At 35.2% G+C, this 23,418-nt stretch overlaps 1 protein-coding gene across 1 annotated transcript in view; it reads right to left on the minus strand.

Moving 5' to 3' along the window:
- LOC108719755 (CUB and sushi domain-containing protein 3-like) overlaps nt 1–23,418 on the minus strand; it is a 489,518-nt gene that overhangs the window by 462,883 nt on the left and 3,217 nt on the right. Inside the window, exon 2 of the mRNA XM_041567998.1 lies at nt 4,541–4,748. Within this exon, the coding sequence (XP_041423932.1) occupies nt 4,541–4,748 (208 nt within the window). The remainder of the gene's footprint in view (nt 1–4,540; nt 4,749–23,418) is intronic.

Genomic DNA, 23,418 nt, shown 5'->3' on the forward strand with positions numbered 1-23,418 from the left:
AGAACAGTAGATTACTAGCCAGCAAAGCTACCTAAGCTAAAATGTCCCTCAAATCCCTGCAGACTTCTGTCCCTCCAATACAGAGCAGTATCAAGCAGATTACTAGCCAGCAAACTTACTATCATCTGTCCCTGAAATCACTAACAGCTCTCCCCCTACACTATCTCTTCCAAGCACACACAGGCAGATTTTTCAGATACATTTTTGCCCTTGATCCCCCTCTGGCATGCCACTGTCCAGGTCGTTGCACCCTTTAAACAACTTTAAAATCATTTTTCTGGCCAGAAATGTCTTTTCTAGATGTTAAAGTTCGCCTTCCCATTGAAGTCTATGGGGTTCGCGAACCGTTCGCGAACCGCTCGCATTTTTGCGCAAGTTCGCGAATATGTTCGCGAACTTTTTTTCCGACGTTCGCTACATCCCTATTCATAACATTGTCTTTGCATGCTATAAATAATTTTGGTTTTTAAAGTATTTGCTGTTTAGCTTTTACATTACTTATCTGATGTTTGTGGAGCAGTAGTCCGTCAACATTAGAACCTATAACTGACAGGTTGAAAAGGGACAGTCAGCTTGACAAAACTGTCAGGTTTAGGAACTTCAAGTTACAATTACTTACAAAAGCAGACATACCGGTGAAAATCCATCAACATGACCTATAGGTGGATTTTAGGGGGTTATTTATTAAAACTTCAAATTTTTGTCATTATTTAAAAATAATAATAATAAAAATTTGACCTAACTCCTATCCACAATTTGGCTTAATTTACTAAAAAAAAAATCTGAACAAAAATTGTACATGTAGGAAAAGTCTTAACAAAATTGCAAAACAATTTTAATTGCGCAACAATTTAAATTGTGAAACTTTTTAACGTTTTTAAGTTTTTGAACGAAAACAACATCAAACAGCCAGAAGGCAAAAAAAAATCTTCCAACTGTAAAAGGGACATCTGCCATTGATTTTTACATGAGAGGTTTTAGCAGGTTTATTTTCGTATTTGGATTTTTATCAGCTTTGCTGATAATAAATCTTTAAAAATTTGAGATTTTTTTCCCTCTAAAAACTCAACCATAAAAAAATGTAGCTCAACAAACAGACCCCTTAGTGTACATTCATGTACTTTAATTAAATTTTACTTATACAGGTGTAGGATCCCTTATCCGGAAACTCGATATCCAGAAAGCTCCGAATTAAGGAATGGCTGTCTCCCATAGACTCCATTTTATCCAAATAATCCTAATTTTTAAAAATGATTTCCGTTTTCTCTGTAATAATAAAACAGTAGCTCGTACTTTATCCCAACTAAGATATAATTAATCATTATTGGAAGCAAAACCAGCTTATTGGGTTTATTTAATGTTTAAATGAATTCCTAGTAGACTTAAGGCATGAAGACCCAAATTACGGAAAGATCTGTTATCCGGAAAACCCCAGGTCCCGAGCATTCTGGATAACAGGTCCCATACCTATAGTATAAATTCTGAGCCTCAGAAGAGCAATGAGAGCAATGCAAACCTGTAAGCATACTAATCTGTGCTGCTACTCCAAGCCCTACAGGGCATCATGGCTGGTAGGCCTCTTGCTAGAAAGTAGATTTGCTGCAAGATGATAAGTGAAAACAGAGCAAATAAATCCTTATAATTAAAAATATGAAATCAACTCTACATGGAGAGCACAGAAAGTATCTTAAATTTTCACAATAGTGTTTATTGCAAGATTTCATGCAATGCAAGATAAATCAACCTTCATCGACAGATATTTGAACCGTGATAAATAAATAATTTAACATTCTTACCAAATGTTTCTATAATAAAATAATCCCTTGTATCATAGAAGAAACACACACGCAGTCTATATCACTAGCTATCCAATCCTGGATTTTGCGTAAATGTATTTTACTAGATATAAGCATTCTGCACTGCACTCTCCATTGTTGTTATTGTAATGTAACTTAAAGACTGCTGATGAATAATGTTCTATGATTAATATTAGCAGTAATGAACTATATAAAACAGAATAAAAGTTGAACATGTATTGAGACTGTTGTATCATAACAGAATGGTATTAAATGTACTGTCTTAGAACTCAAAAAAAAAACTAAGCTCTGCAGTACTTTGAAAACCCATTAGTTACTTTGCTCATTGTAATTCCTGTACAAATTTTCTGGTCTTTTTCATTTTCTGTTTGAAATTTTCCCTATTTTAGCAGTAATGAGGCTGCACTTTACTTTCATATGAAGAACCAATATCTTTATAGTCGGCACATTATTCTCTTGAAGGCACTGGCCTAACATAAGAAATTGACACCATACACAGCAATCATTTTGATTGAATCTCCTATACCGTAAGGATATCCTGCTTTGTGAGTCTTTGAGCTACAAATGCCTTGCTTTATCCTAGTCAGGGATGACTTCAAGAATAATGGGTCTTTTTGGAAACTGCAAAATATAAAAAGGCTTGAAATGAAAGTCATCGGGCCCATTTATCAACACTGTGCAAATTTGCCCATGAGCAGCAACCCATAGCAACCAATGAAATTGCTGCATTGATTGGTTTACTTGCAGCTGGCTTTAAAAAGCTAATCACTGATTGGTTACTATGGGTAACTGCCCATGGGCAAATTTGCCCAGTGTTGATAAATGAGCCCCTTAGTGGCTAGTGCCTGGTGCTGAGTGCTACTTTTCCCAGTTTTCACATTTCAACCTTCTTATAAGAGTTGAAAGGACTCACTATTCTAATATATGACAGATTTAAACTTGCCATGGTAAATTTTAAATGTAAAAACATGAAACAGTCTTTTCAACTGTACCGTATTTATTAAATGTTTCCCTAAAGAAACTGAAGAAGACTTTTCAAGCACTATGGGGCACATTTACTTAGGGTCGAATATCGAGGGTTAATTAACCCTTGATATTCGACTATCGAACTGGGGACTTTCCCCATAGGCTTACATTGAGGTTCGGTAGGTTTTACTTGGCAAAGTAGGGGGTCAACGTTTTTTTTAAAGAGACAGTACTTTGACTATCAAATGGTCGAATAGTCAAACGATTTTATTTTGAATCGTTCGATTTGAAGTCGAAGTCGTAGTCGAAGGTCAAAGTAGCCAATTCGATGGTCGAAGTAGCCAAAAAAATCATTCAAAATTCAACGTTTTTTTATTCTATTCCTTCACTCAACTATGGGGGGGTTGTGGATGCACACCTGAGGCCAATTTCAAAAAGTTTAAAGCCCTGTCTAAGTAATTCAAGTAAATATGCAAGTGCATGTTATTTTGAAACAGGGTTTTTTTGTTACAAAGTTATGATCATAATATTGATAAGCCACCATACCACGTCAAGGTAAAACCCCACATGGTGGTCCCTAACTTATTTATCTTTAGTCATAGTAAAAAAGGAATATTACTTCTCTGTAGTAACAATTCTTTATGTAAACATCTCCTGTGCTTTGGTTTCAAACTCTGTGCTAAATCCTCCCCCGCCAACTGCTGAGCGGCTTTTAAGAGGGAGAGACTGCCTTAACCAACGCCCATTTTAGAAAAGTAAAAGTCAGGTGTTGTAATTAAAAACAAAGTAGAGTGATATGTGCAGTTGCACAATAGTGTGTATACATGTGTAAGTGAAATGTGAAGGTGTGTATGGTAGTGATAAGGGAAAGTGTATGTGTACATACTTACATACTCCCAAAGGAGTATGTAAGTAAGCATAGAATGAAAGAGTGTAGAGGAGAACTAAATGAATGACACAATAAGTGTGTGTGTACATAGAGAAGTGTCTAATGGGACATTGGTTTTTTCACGGCTAGATCCTCCCATGCCGCTAGCATTTATGGCTTTTAAGAGAGAGCGATTGCACAAACCAAGGCACAACAAGTGAGGGGGACCACCAAAAATATAAAGGGGTGGGTATGAGGGTGCAATAACCACATGAGCTTAGCCAAAGCTTCTGGCAAATACATAACTATGGGGGGGGTTTATGTATTTGCCGGAAGCTTTGGCTAAGCTTCCGAAGCTTTGGCTAACTTCAGTTGGTCTCTTTGAATTCGAATTTCGAAGTATTTTCAATTCATTATTCAACCCTTGATAAATATCCCCTAACTGTATGATAAATCATGACCCTGAAAGCAAGATGAAGAAGCACAAAATCAATGTATTTATTTGTTGAGCTGGATGCTGAATCTGTATCTTTATTGAGCACCCTGCTCTGCATAAAAATCTCCACCAGTTGAGATAGGCATTTCCCTGTTGTGAATATACCAATTTCAAATGTAGTGATCAGGTTCAGAATAATGAAAATATGCAATTTTTACCCTTTTTATGTACTGTATACCCTATTGGCTGACAAAACCTCTCTTTTTCCAAAGTTGAGACTTGTGGAAAAAGAAAATATGTTTTGGAAGGCCCTTAAATATGAAGACCTACTGTATTAAATCAATAATAGAACAAGAACAGATGATTATAATTGTCAGTGGCACAACATGGTGCATAAAATAAATTGCACAATATTTCTTATAGACATTAGTTTAGTTGAATCAAGTATCTTACCATATTTTTGGTGGGTCAGATCCTTCAATTTCTAAGTAATCATATTTTTCCTCCATATGAAAATCGGTGAAAACAAGGGATATCGTATCCCCAGGTTCTGTAACTATTGTCCATGTACAGTCCGCGTTATTATGGTATTCATTGGGAAAGTTTGGGCTGGAGATAATTCCACTTGATCCCCTAACTGTGCCTCCACAAGCATCTTCGGCTGTAAAAAGAAAACATTTCTTGATGAAGTTAACAAATATATGACATATAGATAGATACTCTTATGAAATGCACTTATTTTTTTTCAGTTTTAGGAAGTACCACTGCCATTAGAGTTATAATCAGCATTTTGGTAGCAATAATCAAAACCATCAGGGGAACAGCATATTGACTACTCCCTGTGGGAGTCACTGCAATAATAAAATGTCCTTGTGCCATTGCTTTTGCAGAACATGCAGTGACTAATAAATTATTAACACAGAAAATAACTAAAAATGCAAAAAATTGCAGGGATGGAAGAGACAATCAAGTGTAGAACCTTCCAAATTTTAACAAGTATTTTTTGATTTTACTGACAAGCATTTTTATTACTAGAAAAAAAATAAAATGTAAAATTGGGGACTTGCTGCCCCATAGGTATAGGGACTTAAGATGTAAAATGCAGACTTTTAGTCATTGCAGTAGAGTGAGAGTGTAAGTTTGGATATAAATTGGGTTTCCCCATGGCATTTCTTATCACAAAATAAAAACATAGATATTATGGAACCAAACTAATTATTACAGGCAATGCAAACTCAATGTATAATGCTCAATGTGCATACAATACATTTTTTACAAATGACTTTTCAATTATAACAATTGTCAATAATAATTGTCAATAAAATAATCAAGTCTTTTTCCTCAAAATGTATTGCTCCTAACTTATGGTATCTCTTGATCTTCCCTAGCCCCACCTTCCTTAGTTTTTGTTCTCTTTTTTAATGAATTGCACATGGAAATTGAACTCTAAAGAAGATGGTAATGATAAATGGACATGCTCAATCCCCCTCCACTATCCCCTGTGTAATGAACTTCATATTATATGTGATGAGCTCATTATACAGAGCTCTTATGTATGATAAAAATTGTAACAGAGTTCATTGCTCAAAGCAGAAAATCTGGTTATTCATCAGTTGACTCGGAGGTAGATGGGGATGCATTTCTCTAGTCTTTCAGAGATTCTGTCTGTGCAGTTATGCCATTTACATGAGACCAAATTACACATGACCTGTTCAGCTTTAGCATTACATATTTACATAGATAAATCAGGTTGAGAAAACACAAAGTCCATCAAGTCCAACCCCTCCAAATAAAAATCCAGCATCCATACACACACCCCTCCATACTTTCACATACATTATAAATACCCATATCTATACTAACTATAGAGTTTAGTATCACAATGGCCTTTCATATTATGTCTGTCCAAGAAATCATCCAATGTGTTATATCTACAGCACTCCTGCTATTCACTCCTACTGCAATGGTGGTGCTGGTCCTCTGTTGACCTGGCAAGATCCCTTAGCAACAGCAATTTTGATTCATGGATCCGCATACACACACAATTCTCAGCAGTCTGGGACATGGCCCCTCTTTTTATTTTTATATCATCAATATTATATTATATACCATATAACAATAAAATGAGGGACCACGTCCCCGACTGCAGAGAATTGTCTGTGTGTGCAGATCCGTGACTCGAAATTGCTGTTGCCAAGAAATCATCCAAGCTGCTCTTAAAAGCATTAGCAGAATCAGCTATCACAACATCACCCGGCAGTGCATTCCACAACCTCACTGTCCTGACTGTGAAGAACCCCCTACGTTGCTTCAAATGAAAGTTCTTTTCTTCTAGTCTAAAGGGGTGGCCTCTGGTATGGTGATCCACTTTATGGGTAAAAAGGTCCCCTGCGATTTGTCTATAATGTACATGTAAAGTGTAATCATGTCCCCTCCCAAGCGCCTTTTTTCCAGAGAAAACAAAGCTTTAGCATCTTGTATTTGTCTATATGAATTTTGCGGTCACAGTTTCATCATACCCCTGCTTAATGTTTTAAACATTATTGGTAACCACACTTTCCCTTGTTTGTTATAGTTTATACAGAAGCAGTGCCCAGCTCCATGTTGCAGCTCCCATCTTTTTTAGCTACAGTCAGGTGAACTCAGTGGTGGCCAATAAAAAAGCAACCATATTTGGAAGTTTTAACCTTGAAAGCAAGTGAGTTGCAGGTATAACTTAGTCACTGTGTAAAATATATAGTGAAGCAGTAGAATTCTTAATGAATCAGATATAAGTTTAGTAGACCAGGGATAACGTTCACATAATTGGGCAGCTTAAATATATTGCAATATATGGACAAACAATACCTGTTTTGTTTAAAGGGGATGACACTGAGCTGACCAATTATAGGTTCTGGAAACAAATGAAGTTGTTTATGGCTGTATTCAAAATAATAACAATCATAAATTGGACATCTGGGACTCTCTTAATGAGTCTAAAACCATATATATTTCACAATAAAAGTCAATTAATTATATATTATTAAGACTTGAAATAAATCACTTTCAATGCAGGGAATACATAATGGGAGCATAGGTCTAATTAATGTTTATCACAAATGCAGAATCCCACTGTGTTAATAACAAGTTCTGTCAGCATCTCAAGAATATGTTAATATCATTATAAATAATAGTTATTTCAGTGTATTTCAAATTTCTACAGTTTTGTTTGGAGAGGTAGAATCTTATTTATTTCAAAGTAATGAAGTACATTTTGGCATTGTTATACAATAAAGAAAATGTCAATATCTACTATATGATAAAATATAAAGGGGTTATGAGATCATTAAGATAATAGCAGTTATAGCCTTTCACCAATCAGACAGCGACACAGCAACTATACTAGTGTTCAAGGCTTTAGATTCCATGCATAAGTGGGCCTCCATGGTTTCCTTTTAGAGGTGTAGGCCTATATTTCACTCAGTGTAGGGCACCACTGTCACTATTAATGAGAATATATCTGACATTGCACCAAGTGGGTAAAACTATTGATAGAAATTATAGAAACTTTTATAGGTTTGTTTATGCAGCTATAGTAAGGATACTGTTTTCCACTGTTTCTAATGTGAAAGCTCTGAATTCTTGAAGCCCATCTTCCATAGACTGTATTATCAAATAATTCAAATATTTGAAAATGATTTATTTTTTCTCTGTAATAATATAACCATACCTTATACTTGATCCCAACAAAGATATGATTAATCCATACTGGAGACAGAACAATCCTACTGGTTTAATTGTTTAAATTATTTTGAGGTAGGTTTAACCCTTATACAGAAAATCTCAGGTCCCAAGCATTGTGGATAACAGGTCCCATATTTGTACCACTGTCTGACAGTGGTGGGACATAAATACTGTTTGAATGGTTAGCAATGAATATGAGCCTAGAATGAACTAAAAAAATATATCATTATATTTTTCTCCTTAATCACCTCAAACGCATAAGGCATCCTTTTTTGTAGGTATAATGGAGCACTAAGGCATGCAAAAGACTGCCCCTTCAATTTGTAGGGACTTATAGGGTTAATTCTCCCCTATGGCTTTAAATGCCTAGACTTCCTTGTACTCTGGTTTCTTTGCAAAAGTTCATGTACTACTTTTGCTTATTTACATAATGTGTAAGGTGTAAAATTAGCCCAGAGTCTTATGACCGCTTCCTGTCACACTTCAGTATAGTGTTGAGCAGATGGTGAATCTTCCCCTTTTTCCTTTCACTTCAGGAGGGAGTGGATGTTGCTGGGATCCTCAGACTATGCCCCAGGAAAGGGAAGGCCCCAAGGGTGGTGAGGCCCTTTGTGAAGTCAGGGATACAGGGACCCAGTGAATGAGGTTTTGAACAGGGTAGTTCTCTGTAACTTTCTAGGAAAGTGAGCCAGATAGAACTAGTGAGCAACAGCAGTTTGTGCTCCAACTAGGAGGGATAGCAAGGGGGTAGCTCTCCCCTCAGGCAACACTGGCCTGTAGTGTAGGGATCTCAGCCTAATATAGATTAAGGTTTAGTGCTTTCCCTGATCCAACATGTGGGGATCCAATTACGTACAGAGATCCTGAGGGTGCATCTATCATTTTGGTATGCTATCTCAACAGGGATGTCAAAAGGTGCTGGCTCTGAATTTGCTGCGATATTGCTCGACATGTGTATGAATATGAATACATTGTGATTATGATATCCCTGACTTGTGCTTTAACATAATAAAGGATGTTGCTATTTATTTTGTTGAAGAACCTTCTGGCATCCAAATCTTTTATTTAGTCATGCAGAATAAGCGAGGTGTAGTTTCACAATACCATTCCTTCCCTCTTTCATGTAGCAACAGCCCATTCTGTGGAGAAAGTGTCAAATGTAACCAGTGCTCAAGAGTCAAGTCAAATCAAGAGTGAGTTCATTGTCATTTCATCCATATAAGTTTGTACAGTACACAGTGAAACGAAACAACGTTCCTTTAGGACCGTGGTGCTACACACAACATAGATGTACTGGACAACAGACAAAAATTGCAAGTGCAAAAATATGCAACTCCTGCAAGACAGGACAGCATAGTCCAGGGACAGGACAAGACAGTGCACACTCAGCAGATGTAACATGTTAAGTAAATAATGCTAAACGTCAGACATGATGGGTGTATCACTGTGATATGATAAAAGTAAGAACATGATAAAGAACATGATAAAGTGCAGATGTGCTCATACAGAACAATTATATCCAATGGCGGCCTGATTACTAGCCAGACAAGGTCTAGCCTAGACTAGATAGGATTACAGATTCAATACACTAATAGGGGCAGATTTCTCAAGGGTCGAAGTGAAAATTTGAAGGAAAAAAAATTGAATTTCAAACTATTTTTTCTGTATTTCAACTAGGGAATAGTCCAAATTTGATTAAAGTTTGAAAAAAAAAATTAAAAATTTGAATATTGAAATGTATCATGTACTGTCTCTTTAAAACTTTGACAATTCGCCATCTAAAACCTGATTTGCTGTTTTAGCCTATTGGGGACCTCCTAGAACCTATATTGAGTCAATTTGTGGACTTTTTAAAATACTTCTAATCGAATTCGATCAAATACGATCTTACTTCAATTTGAACGATCGAATACAGCCTATTCACCTGCAAAAAAAAACTTTGATTTTTTTAATACATTTTGGTTGGTCTTTTTTTATTCGAATTTCAAAGTTATGGGAGTTCAAAAAAACTCCCATTACTTCAAAATTTGACCCTTGCTAAATCTGCTCCTCAGCACCCACTATACATTAATGTATAGTTCTGTATTCTGGGAGAGGAGTACTTACATTCTCTGTACTTGGTAAAGAAAGTACTGCTCACGGGCCACCTCTCACTTATGCATTATTTAAATCACAAGGAAGCAAGTGCAATTTGGGGAAAAAACCTTAGACACATTGCATTTTTCTACTTTGCAAATGAATCGCCCCCACACAATTATTTCCTGTTGAATATTATAAATGCCTATACTGCTGATGAAGCAAGTATTTTTAAGATATAAAGTACAAATCATGTGTGCATCAGACACTGATTAATGATTTCTTGTAAAAGCCTTAGCAAAATATCACTTGTAGACATGAGCTAATCCCTTATTTCAATTTTATTTCAGTAATAATATGATGATTGATGAGGGTGAACCAATCTTATTTATTTTACTCAAATTTCATCTGTTTACACCCTTGTTAAACCAAGAGTAATGCAAATCTTGAGATTTCCGTCAACCCAAATCTAAAGCAAATTTTCCACCTGTATTTACAAGCTCAAACTTTGTTATATTTTCTTTTTCATAATTACGTTTAAAAAGCATGTAAATATATATATATATATATATATATGAATAAATATATACTTTTTTTTCTATAAAAAGTGAAATAAATATAAAACATGTGCGAACAATATGTTCTAAGACGCATAAAGGTTCTGGCAATTAATTTCTGTTTAAAAATGTTGAAAAGGTCAGTTGAGATCACTTTCATTGCACAAATGACTATGCATAATTCAGGTTCACAGTAATGTGTCTAGAGTTAATTATATGCTTTCTGGCTTAAATGCTCATTTCTTAGGGCACAAGTTAATATTGCCTTCAGCAGGGAAAAACACTAAATGGTAAGTCTGGAACAGAAACAAAAAATGTATGTATACAAATAAAATACATTATGAAATAATGTGATGTAGGTAAGTATATTGTAATGAAAAACACTTGAAGAGTTAGGCATAGATTTTTTTCAGTAGCTGAAAAAAATTATCTTTTTTTACATTTTAGTGTGAGCATTTTTGTTGATCTGGTAACTATTGACCCAGCAGCTAGGTATCATCATCTCTTTCTTGATGCAAGGACTTTGTATATTTTCTGTACTTACAGTTAGTGATGGGCAAATTTATTCGCCGGCGCAAATTCGCAGCGAATTTGCGCGAATCCCCGCCAGCGAATAAATTTGCTAAACGCCTGCGAAAATTCACCCGAAAAAATTCGCCGGTGTCAAAAACATTTTTCGCCAAAACGGACGCCGGAGTCAAAAATGGGCGCCGGTGTAAAAAAACCGGGCGCCGGAGTCAAAAACGGACCCGGCGCCATTTCGCAAATTTTTCACCGTTTCGCAAACGGCGCAAATTCGCCCATCACTACTTACAGTGGTTTCTTCCAGGTAGACTAGTTTTCTTAACACACTCCAACATACAGGAAGGTTCTTGAAATCGCAAAAATTTGCATTGAAGTGTATGGGCGACAACATTTTTTGACACGTGACAAATTGCGCAGCCAGTTTTTTCACCCATCTATGAGGGTCACAAGAAAAACTTGCTGAAAATTGTTGCTCATCACTAGTGTCAGGGACTTTAGTTTGTAGTAGTTACTGGGGCAGGGAATGATGGAAATAATGTATAATTCTATAATGCACTATGGAATATAATGGAGCTGTATAAAGAATAATAATAATAGATGGTAAAAGATAACTTTAGTTATTTTCCATAGTGACAGGGTTTTATGTATGAGTGCACAAAGAGAGGTGGAAAACCACAGGGCCTGAGGCTATTTTTTTAGACACTGTAAGGAGTTAACGAGAATCCTTCCTGTAAATATGAACACACCATTAAGCAATATCCACACAGTCATCACCTGAAAACAGACACAGCTTGCAGTTTGTGCTCTGCTAGTGTGTTCAAGAGTGAAATAGCCTTTGAATATTTCATCTTCATTCAGTACAAAGTAAATAACTTAAGCCCATATGCTTCCTCCTTTTTTCTGACTTCCCTGTGTACAGCAGGATACGAGTTCTGCAAATTGCTGAATCATGGAGTGTTCCCACCAGGAGCGACATCTGGGAAGGCGCTGCTAAAGTCTCTGATGGAAACTGCTGAATATACTTTGGAAAATAATGTATTAATTACCATGTTTTGTTAATTTGAGTATCTTGAAATGAATCAGTTGTGTTTTTCTGTTTTTGTGACTTGTAGGAAGAACATTCAGTGCCTTTTTATTATTAATCTAATCAAATATGAAAAATACAGACACGGATGAGCTTCCTGTTCACTACTTATGTAAATAATCTGCTATCCTTCTCGAATAGAATCAGCAGTTCTGTCAAAAATTAATTAACGTGACACCATGGAAATTCAGCATCCAGAGCATTTTATGTAAGATGACCAGTTCCAATTGATATGTCAATCACAAAACAAGTGAGATTAAAGATGTATTTTAAAAAATGCCTTTGAGATCAATTCCAAAACAAGACAGTATATACAGATTTGTCACATCACAAAGTGGAACAAAAAAACTTATTTTTAAATTAGAATTTTGAGTTTTAGTGTAATTCGACTAGGGAATAGTCCAAATTCGATTTGAGTTTAAAAAAAAATTGAAATTCAAAATGCAAGTACTGTCCCTTTAAGAATTCAAATTTGACTATTTGCCATCTAAAACCTGCCGAATTGGTGTTTTAGCCTATGTGGGACCTCCTAACAACAATTTAGAGTCGATTGGTGGACTTTTGACAAAAAAATTTTGGTGAAAAAACTTGAATCAAATTTGTTCAAATTTGATTTGAGTTTGAATCTCGATCCTATTCACCTGTTTTTTTTAACAAGTTCTTTTAATCAATTTTGTTGGGTTTTTTTTTCCGAATTTTGAGTTGATGGGAGTTAATGGGAGTTTTTAGAAACCCTTAATAAATCTGCACCACAATGTACCATATCCATATGTTTGTTGATGTATATACAGTCGCAAAGGTATGTTAGTATTGGTCTAAAACTATTCAAAGCAGTAATGATACTCAGACTGCTAAATTAATGCCAACTTTAGATACCCATCATAAAATATCAATAACTTGTTTCCAGCTATGCAGAAAAAGGTGTTGTGTGTTGCTTTGCAAAAATTTGTAGTATATCCCAGACTGAATAATTGTATTACATAGATATGCAAATAAATATATGTATATCTATAACATAGAATGAGATAACAGAGTTACCCTAGCAGAATTTGTAGTAATGCCTGTAAAAGTAGACATTATCTAGTGGGATAATTGCTCAGAATTATTTCTACTTCCAGTGCATCATCTGAGTGCCTAGGAACCTTGTTGTGCTTCCACAGCCCTCCCTTATGAGTTATACAAAGGACTTTAACTTTCAACTTTGAGAACTATTACACAATCAATAACATATATCTGCTTGTTTTATAAGGGGTCATTATACTAGAAGGACTTCATTAGCTTTTAAAGCAATAGATAAAGACTAATCCATAAACAGCCAAACTTGACATTGCCCTGCAAGTATACATACCTAAATTTCCTAAATATCCAGTAAGTACTAAACCCGCACGGCATCCCTCTTGGCTCGTTGCCTAGGGGGCACATAATACTGGCTGCATGGTGGCAGCAAGGAAGCCCTTTACTGCTCAGCACATACTGTAGGTACTACTGCTTGGCAGTCAAAGCATTTTCCTGCCAGCACATAGTATTTACATGCTTGACAGTTAAAGAGTTAATAAATCTATTTGCTATTTTTTTTTTCATTACAGAGATATGATAGGTTTACTTGTTTGATGTTTCAAGCTTTTTTTTGTTAAAGTTTGGTAGTTGCTGACTCATAGTAGAATTTTAGTTAGCCCAGCATGAGTAAGTTGTTTGCCATAAAAAAATCATAAAAACAGGAAGAACAAATACTAAATACTGTTAATGAGCTTTATCCATTATAGTTTAGTCTACTTTAGTCTACTACAGTAACATTTTAAATTAGATATGGCTTCTTACTGTATACAGTATATAAAATAGCCAAAATGTAATCACTAAAACATTACAGAAAGAATATTCCTGTCAAATCTGAATAAAAATAAAGATTAAAAAAAAAAACAATACAGAAAACCAGGGCATCCAGTATTTTGTGTTTTTTTTTTTTTTTTGCTAAATTACACTTTTCATACTGTCTCATTACAAAAATGTTCCTGGAATGTAAACCTTTTAAAATACATATATTCCAGTAAGTACTTTACTACTTCTAAGAATACTTTAAGCTCCTATAATGAATTTCAAGCAGTATCTACACATGCACACACTCATCCCTTAATGATACATCTCAAAATGATGAAACAGCAAAGTTAAAGGAAAGTTAGAGAAAAGAAAAGCAGGGGATTACAAAAAAATCAATTCTTTCCATTGTCAGCAGCAAAGGACACAACATCCCACTGGTAAAATGTATTCCAGTTTACAGAAATATAAATCAGCTTAGCAAAGATATTACATCTGCAATGGAAACATACAGAAAAAATATAATGAAAAATATATTCAGGGGCTAGAAAAAAGAAAATCAGACATTATACAGACTTTGAAAGAGCTCTGAATGCAGTGGAATTCCAAAAGCTCTCAATGCAGTATCAACCATCACAAATTATTTAGGGTAATACTAGTAGAATTTGATCTGTCTATAAAAGGAGATGTAAGTAGGAGCACCCAAATATATTCAAATGTTAAACATTGTATAGTAGAAATGCTATATTCTACTAATGCAAATAGTAAAAACTATAAGGCAGATTTATCAAGAATTGGGTTGGCATTTTTCTTGATTTGAGATTTTTGGAAAACTCTGAATTTATTAAAGAAAAAAAAACTTGAAATGTTGCCAGAAAACAATTGGCAAGTAAAAGCCGGAAAGTTTGTATAGAAGTCAATGGTAATTATCTGTAATGCTTTATCTCCTCAGCCTTGTTGAAAATTAATGGCACCTGTGTCCCTTGTGTTAGAGTCTTTTTTATGAAAAAATGAGGCAGCAAATATAGTCATTTTTTTTAAAGGTAATTTCAATATTCAGAAGGGTTTTTTTTACAGTAAGGTGCCAATTCATTAACTTCGAGTGAAGGAATAGAAGAAAAAAAAACTTGTGTTTTTTTGGCTTCTTCGACCATCGAATGGGCTACTTCGACCTTCGACTAAGACTTCGACTTCGAATTGAAGGATTCAAACTAAAAATCGTTCGACTATTCGACCATTCGATAGTCGAAGTACTGTCTCTTTAAGAAAAAACTTCGACCCCCTAGTTCGCCACCTAAAAGCTACCGAACCCAATGTTAGCCTATGGGGAAGGTCCCCATAGGCTTGGCTAAGTTTTTTTGGTCGAAGGATAATCCTTCGATTGTTGGATTAAAATCCTTTGAATCGTTCGATCGAACTATTTGCGCAAAATCCTTCGACTTCGATATTCGAAGTCGAAAGATTTTCATTCCCAGTCGAATATCGAGGGTTAATTAACCCTCGATATTCGACCCTTGATGCATCTGCCCCTTTGAGTGGTGAAGATGTGGAATTCTCTCCCTGAATCAGTTGTACAGTTTGATACATTAAATAGCTTTAAGAAAGGGTTGGGTGGCTTTTTTAGAAAGTGAGGGAATAGAGGGTTTTGGAAGTACACGTTGATCCAGGGACTGTTCCGATTGGCATCTTGGAGTCAGGAAGGATTTGGCAAATTGGAGAGAATTCAAACAGGGTTTTTTTCCTTCCTCTGGATCAACTAGCAGTTAGGTAGGTTATAAATAGACACAAATAATCACAATTGCTTAAAAATGTTATTATTGCAATTGTAACATGTCTGAAAATCAATTCACAGTTGTATACATGCTGACAGTGACAATCCAAAAGTAGACTATTGCTATTAGACCTGTTTAATATTGAACTTTATCATAGGAAGGCTTATTTATTAAAGGTCTAAACTCACAAACTCTGAAACCAAATTTGTCATTGAATGTATTAAAAGATTCTAATATAAAAAATGTCAATAAAAAAAAAAGCGCCTGAACCATATGCTAGAAACATAAATTATCTCTCATACCTTTTTTGAATTCCTGTTGTTTGGACAATTTCTAGTGGGAAAAAAATCTGAAAACCTCTAAGAATCCAAATTGATTAAAAATGGTTCAATAAGATCAGAGCAGCTTCCTTTGACTTATATATAGCACCTTGGCAACTTTTACTTGGTATTAAATGTTTTTGTGATTTTTTTTTTCAATTAATACATTTAACTTTTTTAGATCTTTTTAGAAGTATAGGAAAACCATACATATTTCAAAATTCATGATTATTAGTAAATGGGCCCCTTAGTCTTTATCTCCTACCATGCCTGAAGAAGAGACCTAAGAGACCTAAGCACACCTGAAATCAGTTAGTAAAACATTAAATTGGTACAGGCTTCTGGCTGATGAATCAGGCCGGATAGGTGAAGGTGAGTTGGATTGTGTAACATACATGTAGATATTCACCACGTAAATCTATGCATCTTGGTTTTATTTGGATCATTTTCATGTGCAGCATGCATATCCCATGCTCAGAGGATAAGAAGTAGTAGTCTGGCTTACACAACCTTAAATCTTTCAGAAATGTAGGTTTATTTATGATGGGAAAACTATGGAAAGTACAGCAAATTGGAAATATATAACACTGTAATAGTCTGCAAACTGCTTAACTAGTAAACATAATAACATTTGCAGGCAGCATTAATATCTTAATAAAAAGAGCTGATTTAAATATAGTACAAAACCATAGTGTAACCCAAAATAGAGAGCGTCTTACTAAATTACAGCTTAGAGTTTTTGGAAATCTCTAAGGAACACAGTGGATTAATAGCTACTTAAGAGTTTAGTGAGGCATGGCACCCCGGTTATTTATTGTTTGAAAGCCCTTATAGTGTTGCAAGCTGCAGTGCAATTTCAAAGAACAGGGCTTCCTCTTGGGCTCTCAGACCTGCACACCTTATAAAGCAAGACATCTCTTCTTGATTTTGAAGTAGATTTCAAAGAGTCCTGGGACTTTGAAACCAGCTTCAAAGTCAATACTGGCTCTGGAATCTCTTTAGAAAATAAGAAAAATAAATATCGGAGTATAGTGTGCAAACATATTATTTCAGCTGAAATGTAATTCATATGATTCATGCATAAAGTTTAACCTTTGGATAATACCTTATTGTTTCTGGTCTTTACACTAAATAACATTTGTTACTTTTAATGATACTATTGAAAGCATTCTTTATGATATAATAATGTCACCTTTGAAAGGGTAGCAATATGAAACCTATTCAAACATAGAGACAGCCTAATTTACATAATGATGTAAAAATCAAAAATTATACATTGATAGATAAAATCACAAATGCATCTATGACATTCTCAATTCATAATAAACATTATCACAGTTTTGTACTAAATATACCCATTCCAATAGAAAGGACATCAGATGATTCCCATTGTGGAAGGACTATGGAAAAAAACGAATGTTGGCAAAATAAAAGTCAATATTTGACTACCCAAGACTAATTACAAAATTTCTTTTATCCATCTTGAATATTCAAAATGACTTCTTAGAATTCTTTGTTGCATGCTTTACATTTGCCACGTGGTTTTTATGCAATGTATCTCGTGAAGCCCAGTGTATTAAGAATAATGTCTTCTGACAAATGAATATTATAAGATAAACCAGACTACATAGTCTTACGGGCAGGCTATACAGACACTTACAAGCAGTTTGAAGGGCCCTAGTATTAACATGTATATGCTATCTGGATGTTAAGAAACATTAACAATATAAAATGGGGACAATTAATATTCTAATCTATTTTATAAAATAAATAATACATTTTAGTCACTGCTCTAAACCCCTCATTGAAAGCCAACAATTATGAAAAGAAAATAACACATGCTTCAGAAAGTATTTCAACTTTTATCACATGCTGGATGACACTCACATGTAATTTACTAGTAATTAATTTTCTTCCATGGCACTTAACATTGCTTGTCTAAAGATATTTTCAATCCCATTTACCAGCCTTCAAGATTTAAGATGCTTCAATATTTTAGTTTTTACTATTCAACTCTTCATAATTTGGTAAGTTCAGATAAGAAGGTGGGTGTCAAAGTGATGTTCACATTCCCTCTCTAAGGCTTATGCCACATGCTTGAACAATTGCTGATAGATAATTGGAATGACAGGTAAGCACCAACAAGAAACTGCATGGTCTTTAGGGCAGACTGCAGGAGCTCAAGACCGGGCAAACCTTAATTCATTGAAAGATCTAAAAAGCTTGTAGGGCAGACACGGGGCAAAAATACAAATGGAAAGTGTTTTGGAATCCATTAAACAAGTTGTATGTTCTTCACAGATAACTAAATGACTTAAACAGATTAAAAGTTCTTTAGGGCAGGCTGGAATATATAAAACACATCACAAGTGAGAAAGCAAAAGCAGCCCTGATTTTTTAAAGACACTGTAAATACCTTTATCACTATGATTTTGTGAGCACAGTCCTTGTCTTATTCTGAATAATGATTTTCATACTCCTCTCTATTCCTTATCATACAAACACCACATTCCCTCTCATTTGACAAAAGACTAGACTTCATTATCTTCTCCTTTTTAAGATTTGTTCACTCTTAAAATACAAATACTTTCTGCCACACTGGATGTTACCATGAGTTCCTACTGTTCTTTAGACCATTGTGAAGTATTGTTTTTTTATTGTCATTCAGTTTTCCAACTCACTGATAATATAATAGATATAGAATAGGGGCCTTAAACTTTCTTTGACATTGTTGACAATATAAACACCTTACCAATTTAAACCCCGAAAGCACATTTAAACAAAGAATATATACATGATTGCTATTTGTTGTGTAATAATCACCCATTTCAGAGACTACTAGTACCTGAAAAAATATGGCTCACAGGGATTAGTGATCACTTCCAAGACCCCTCTAGGGGTAAATATCACAATAAAATCCAACTACACTTCAGACCAAATCAACAGAATACAAAATTACAATAGCAAAATACCTATATTTGTCAAATATCTCTGATTTGCAAAAAGGTTAAATTCCTAACAGGAAGAACAAGTTGGATTGCACCAATATACTGACTATGAGTGCAATATATACGTTTGCATGTTTTACTGTTTATTAGGTTCTAATTCATTTATAATTAGTTTCTGACAGGCCAGCTAACTTCTGCTCAAAAATCATAGCCACACACTGAGCAGAATCTTTACCAGACTATAGTTCTTAAAGGGATCCTGTCATCAGAAAACATGTTTTTTTTTCAAAACACACCAGTTAATAGTGCTACTCCAGCAGAATTCTGCACTGAAATCCATTTCTCAAAAGAGCAAACAGATTTTTTTATATCCAATTTTGAAATCTGACATGGGGGTAGACATTTTGTCAATTTCCCAGCTGCCCCCAGTCATGTGACTTGTGCCTGAACTTTAGAGGAGAAATGCTTTCTGGCAGGCTGCTGTTTTTCCTTCTCAATGTAACTGAATGTTACATGGGTTTTTACTATTGAGTGCTGTTCTTAGATCTACCAGGCAGCTGTTATCTTGTGTTAGGGAGCTGTTATCTGGTTACCTTCCCATTGTTCTGTTGTTTGGCTGCTGGGGGGGAGAAAGGGAGGGGGTGATATCACTCTAACTTGCAGTACAGCAGTTAAGAGTGATTGAAGTTTATCAGAGAACAAGTCATATGACTTGGGCAGCTGGGAAATTGACAATATGTCTAGCCCCATGTCAGATTTCAAAATTGAATATAAAAAAATCTGTTTGCTCTTTTGAGAAAAGAATTTCAGTGCAGAATTCTGCTGGAGCATCACTATTAACTGATTCATTTTGATTCATGTTCTGTCATTCAGTCTAGTGCATTCGGTCCATAGAAGAGGTGGGCTGGTGGCCTTGTGATGTACCTGAAAGAGTCAGTTTTCTCTTTACTGTTTTACAGATCCCCAGGCAGGTTCACATCAATAAAACAGTATAAAGTTACAGCATATACTGATGTGTTCAAATCCTCTTGCCTGCTGCAGTGACTATCCATATTCTGGACTGTGTGGACTAGATGGTCACATGGGTTGGTGGTACAGAAAAGTGGGTTACACATAAATTCCAAACTTAGAGCCTGACCCCTGAAGATTAATTAGGGTATGATTTCAGGGCAAATGTCTCTTATTTCCATGCTGATGGACACATAGGTGCTGATCCATTATTTGTTTAGAGCATTTTGCTATGAGTTATGTAGTTTAATGCAAATTAATTATGACTGAGATTTTATATGTTGATTACATTTTTACCTCCAATTGCTAAAACCTGATGTTGAGCTTTATAATTTTTTTTGACAATTGAGAGAAACTAATTTCAAATGTTAATTTTTTTTCTGGAACTTGCATTTGAATTGCATTATAAGTGATCTCAAAAATGAATCCATTAGACCCTTAGGGGCAGACTTAGAGTGTGAAATTAGAGCTCACCACAGTAAACTTCCACCACTCTCTATCATTACTGTGGGATTTTTAATGGCATATTTAAAAAGGTTAAAGGTTAACATTTGATTTTTATGTCCTTAAAAATCCTATACAAATGAATAGATAGAGCTGGATTTTTTTCTGTGGTGAGCTTTAATTTCACACATTTATAAAATTGCCCATTAGTTTATTATCAAGGAAGAATATTTATTTGTTCTCTTCGATGTACTTGGAATAATAGTGTAATGACTAATACAAAAGTGTTTTTTTTTTTTTCTGTATCTTTGTTGTATAGAAAGGGAGGTGGAGTTGATTGTGGTCCACATAGCATCAATCCCATAAAATGTAAACACTACAGGCAACATATGGAATAACTATACTGTATTAAGCTTGTAGGGCATGATGGAACTATATAAATAATAACAACAGTAATAAGACTGCATGGATATTAGCTAAGAGTTGCTCCATTTTTACATTTACCACTGCCATGGAAAGAAATATTGTAGCTCCTACTAAAGAACTCAAGAGTAGAAATGAAGATAAGTAGAGTCAGTACTTTCTTTGCATACAAAAAAGCAATTTCATTCAATTTACCAGGTAAAATGAATGAAAGATAATACATAGTTGTACATAGAGGAGAGGATTTCCATTTAAATGTGATCCCAGGAAATATATATTTTCAGTAAATGCTCTTTGCTCTGATTTCAGTAAACTTTATATTCAGGTTACAGCATCTCAAAACAATGTTTTTTTATACTTTGAAAACTGTTAGCGAGAAATACTTGAATGTTAGAAAAACATTAGAAAAATGATGATCAAACAGTTTTCAGAAAAGAAAACATGCAATAGATCTGTCTAGATAAAGGTCGCCCAGTTTCTTTACTGAAGGTTATATATCTGTTGCATCATTCACTGGAGAACAGTTTTTGATTGTAATACACAATGACTCATTTTATAACTGATAAACAGTAGAAAATGCGGTCAACACTGCCTTGTAGTAACTGGTTGCTGTTATTCGAATAAAGATAAAATAATTAAAGCTTTTCACATGAAGTTTATCTAAGGTGCCAATAATGTGATAGCTCAAGTAGAGATGAGCAAAACAGGAAACAATTAACTCTGCAACTGGGTTTGAAGTGATTTAAACAATGCAATTTGATTAGTTCTGGTTGTGCAAATCAATACTAATTGGCTTGAAGTCAACTTGTTTCAACTGTTAGATAACTGCTGCTGAAGTTGTATAAGCACTTATAAAATAAAGTACAATTGTAAAACATTAGATCAGGCTATTGTGGATCCAAATATGTTGCATACTGAGTGCGAGAAATGAAAGTATAATATACCGGTTATGTGTTTTATGATGTGTAGGGATGTGATAATTTAGACACCCTCACATAATATTGTGTCACGGTCAGCACCCTAAATCCAGAACCAATGCTAAGCACCCTGTTCTCAGCTCTTGCTTCTGCCTTTAACAGCCACCTTTCACCTCGGGGGGATCCCTCGGCTAATCGGATGCCGCCAGGTCTTATTAAGAGATGTGCCAAGCGAAGGGTCTGGACGAACAAAGGGGCACGGCGGTAAAGCAAAGTCTCTTGGGCAGAAGGTCACAGTACAAGGCGTAGACAGAAAGCATAGTCAAATCAGGCTGGGTTGGGGCAGGCAGAGTACAAGCGAAGTCAGATGGGCAGAGGTCAAACCAGGAGATCAATCAAAAGGGATACGGACACAGCAGAGTCGATTACCAGGCTGGAGTCAGGATACAGAAGTCAGAATCGTCAAAACAGGCAGGGGTCACAACGAGTATCAGATATCAGACAGAAATAACTCACAAAGGCACCAGGAACTCACAAGGAATGAACCTATAATGGGCAATTAGAAAATACTAATTGTCGCTTTAAATCCGTTTGAATTTTGCGCATTTGCGAAAAAGGCCCAGGGAGAGAGTTTTGGGCAGGCAAGGGAACTGCACGTTATACTGGATTGGAGAGCAAGGAAGGTAATCATGATCACAGGCCTGGTCAAAATACCAGAGACTTAACAGGATCGAGAGAATGATCAAATATAGGCAGAGGTCAGGACAGGCAGCAGACAAGACTTGGTCAAGATCAAGTAGAAATACAGTTAATCACACCCAGGAATTAATGAATAAACCATTACATTGGGCAATAATTTCCACATAGAAAGCTCTTTAAATATTTGAATTTCCCGCCGGCCGGTGATGTCATGTTGAGGACCTTCCAGTTAAAGCCGGAAACAGCCGGACGTGTGAAACCCCAAAGAATGCGCATTCAACGGAACGGCACCGACGAAGATGGATACGCCAAGGATCCTCGTTGCACCCCACTAGACTACCAGGATTAGTTGTTACACTCTTGTTGGCTTATTTATCAAAAGTAATTTGTGAGGTTTTATAAAACTCGAATGTTTGCTTATTTACAAAAGATATTAAAATAAATAATAATACAATTGGCTTTAAAAAACTTTTTTTTTAAAAAAAAATTATGCCTAGGACAACTCCCATTGGCTTTTATATAAACTCGCCAGCTTTTAGATGCTGACACAAACATTTTTCCAAAGTTTTTTTGCTTAAAGGAGAACTAAACCATGAAAAATGAATATGGTTAGAAATGGCACATTTTATATACTAAACTTATTGCACCAGAAAAAAAGTTTCAGCTTCTCAATAGCAGCAATGATAAAGGACTTCAAACTTGTCACAGGGGGCCTGTCTGTAATATAAGCTGATGCTACAGGTTTGCTGATTAATACATTCTTATACTAATTGCACTGGTTTCTGTGCTGCCATGTAGTAATTATCTGTATTAATTAATAACCAGCCTTATATTGTGACATTTCTATTCTATGGGGCAGATTTATCAAGGGTCGAATTGAATAATGAAAATTTTAAATTCTAATTTCAAGCTAATTTAGGGGGCAGATTTATCAAAGGTTGAGGTGAATTTTGAATTTGGAGTCATTTGGTGCACTTTGAAAAATCGAAGGTTTTTTTTTTAAAAATACTTCGAATTGAATTC

This window comes from Xenopus laevis, chromosome 6S (genome assembly GCF_017654675.1).
Source record: "Xenopus laevis strain J_2021 chromosome 6S, Xenopus_laevis_v10.1, whole genome shotgun sequence".
NCBI classification, from domain to species: Eukaryota; Metazoa; Chordata; class Amphibia; order Anura; family Pipidae; genus Xenopus; species Xenopus laevis.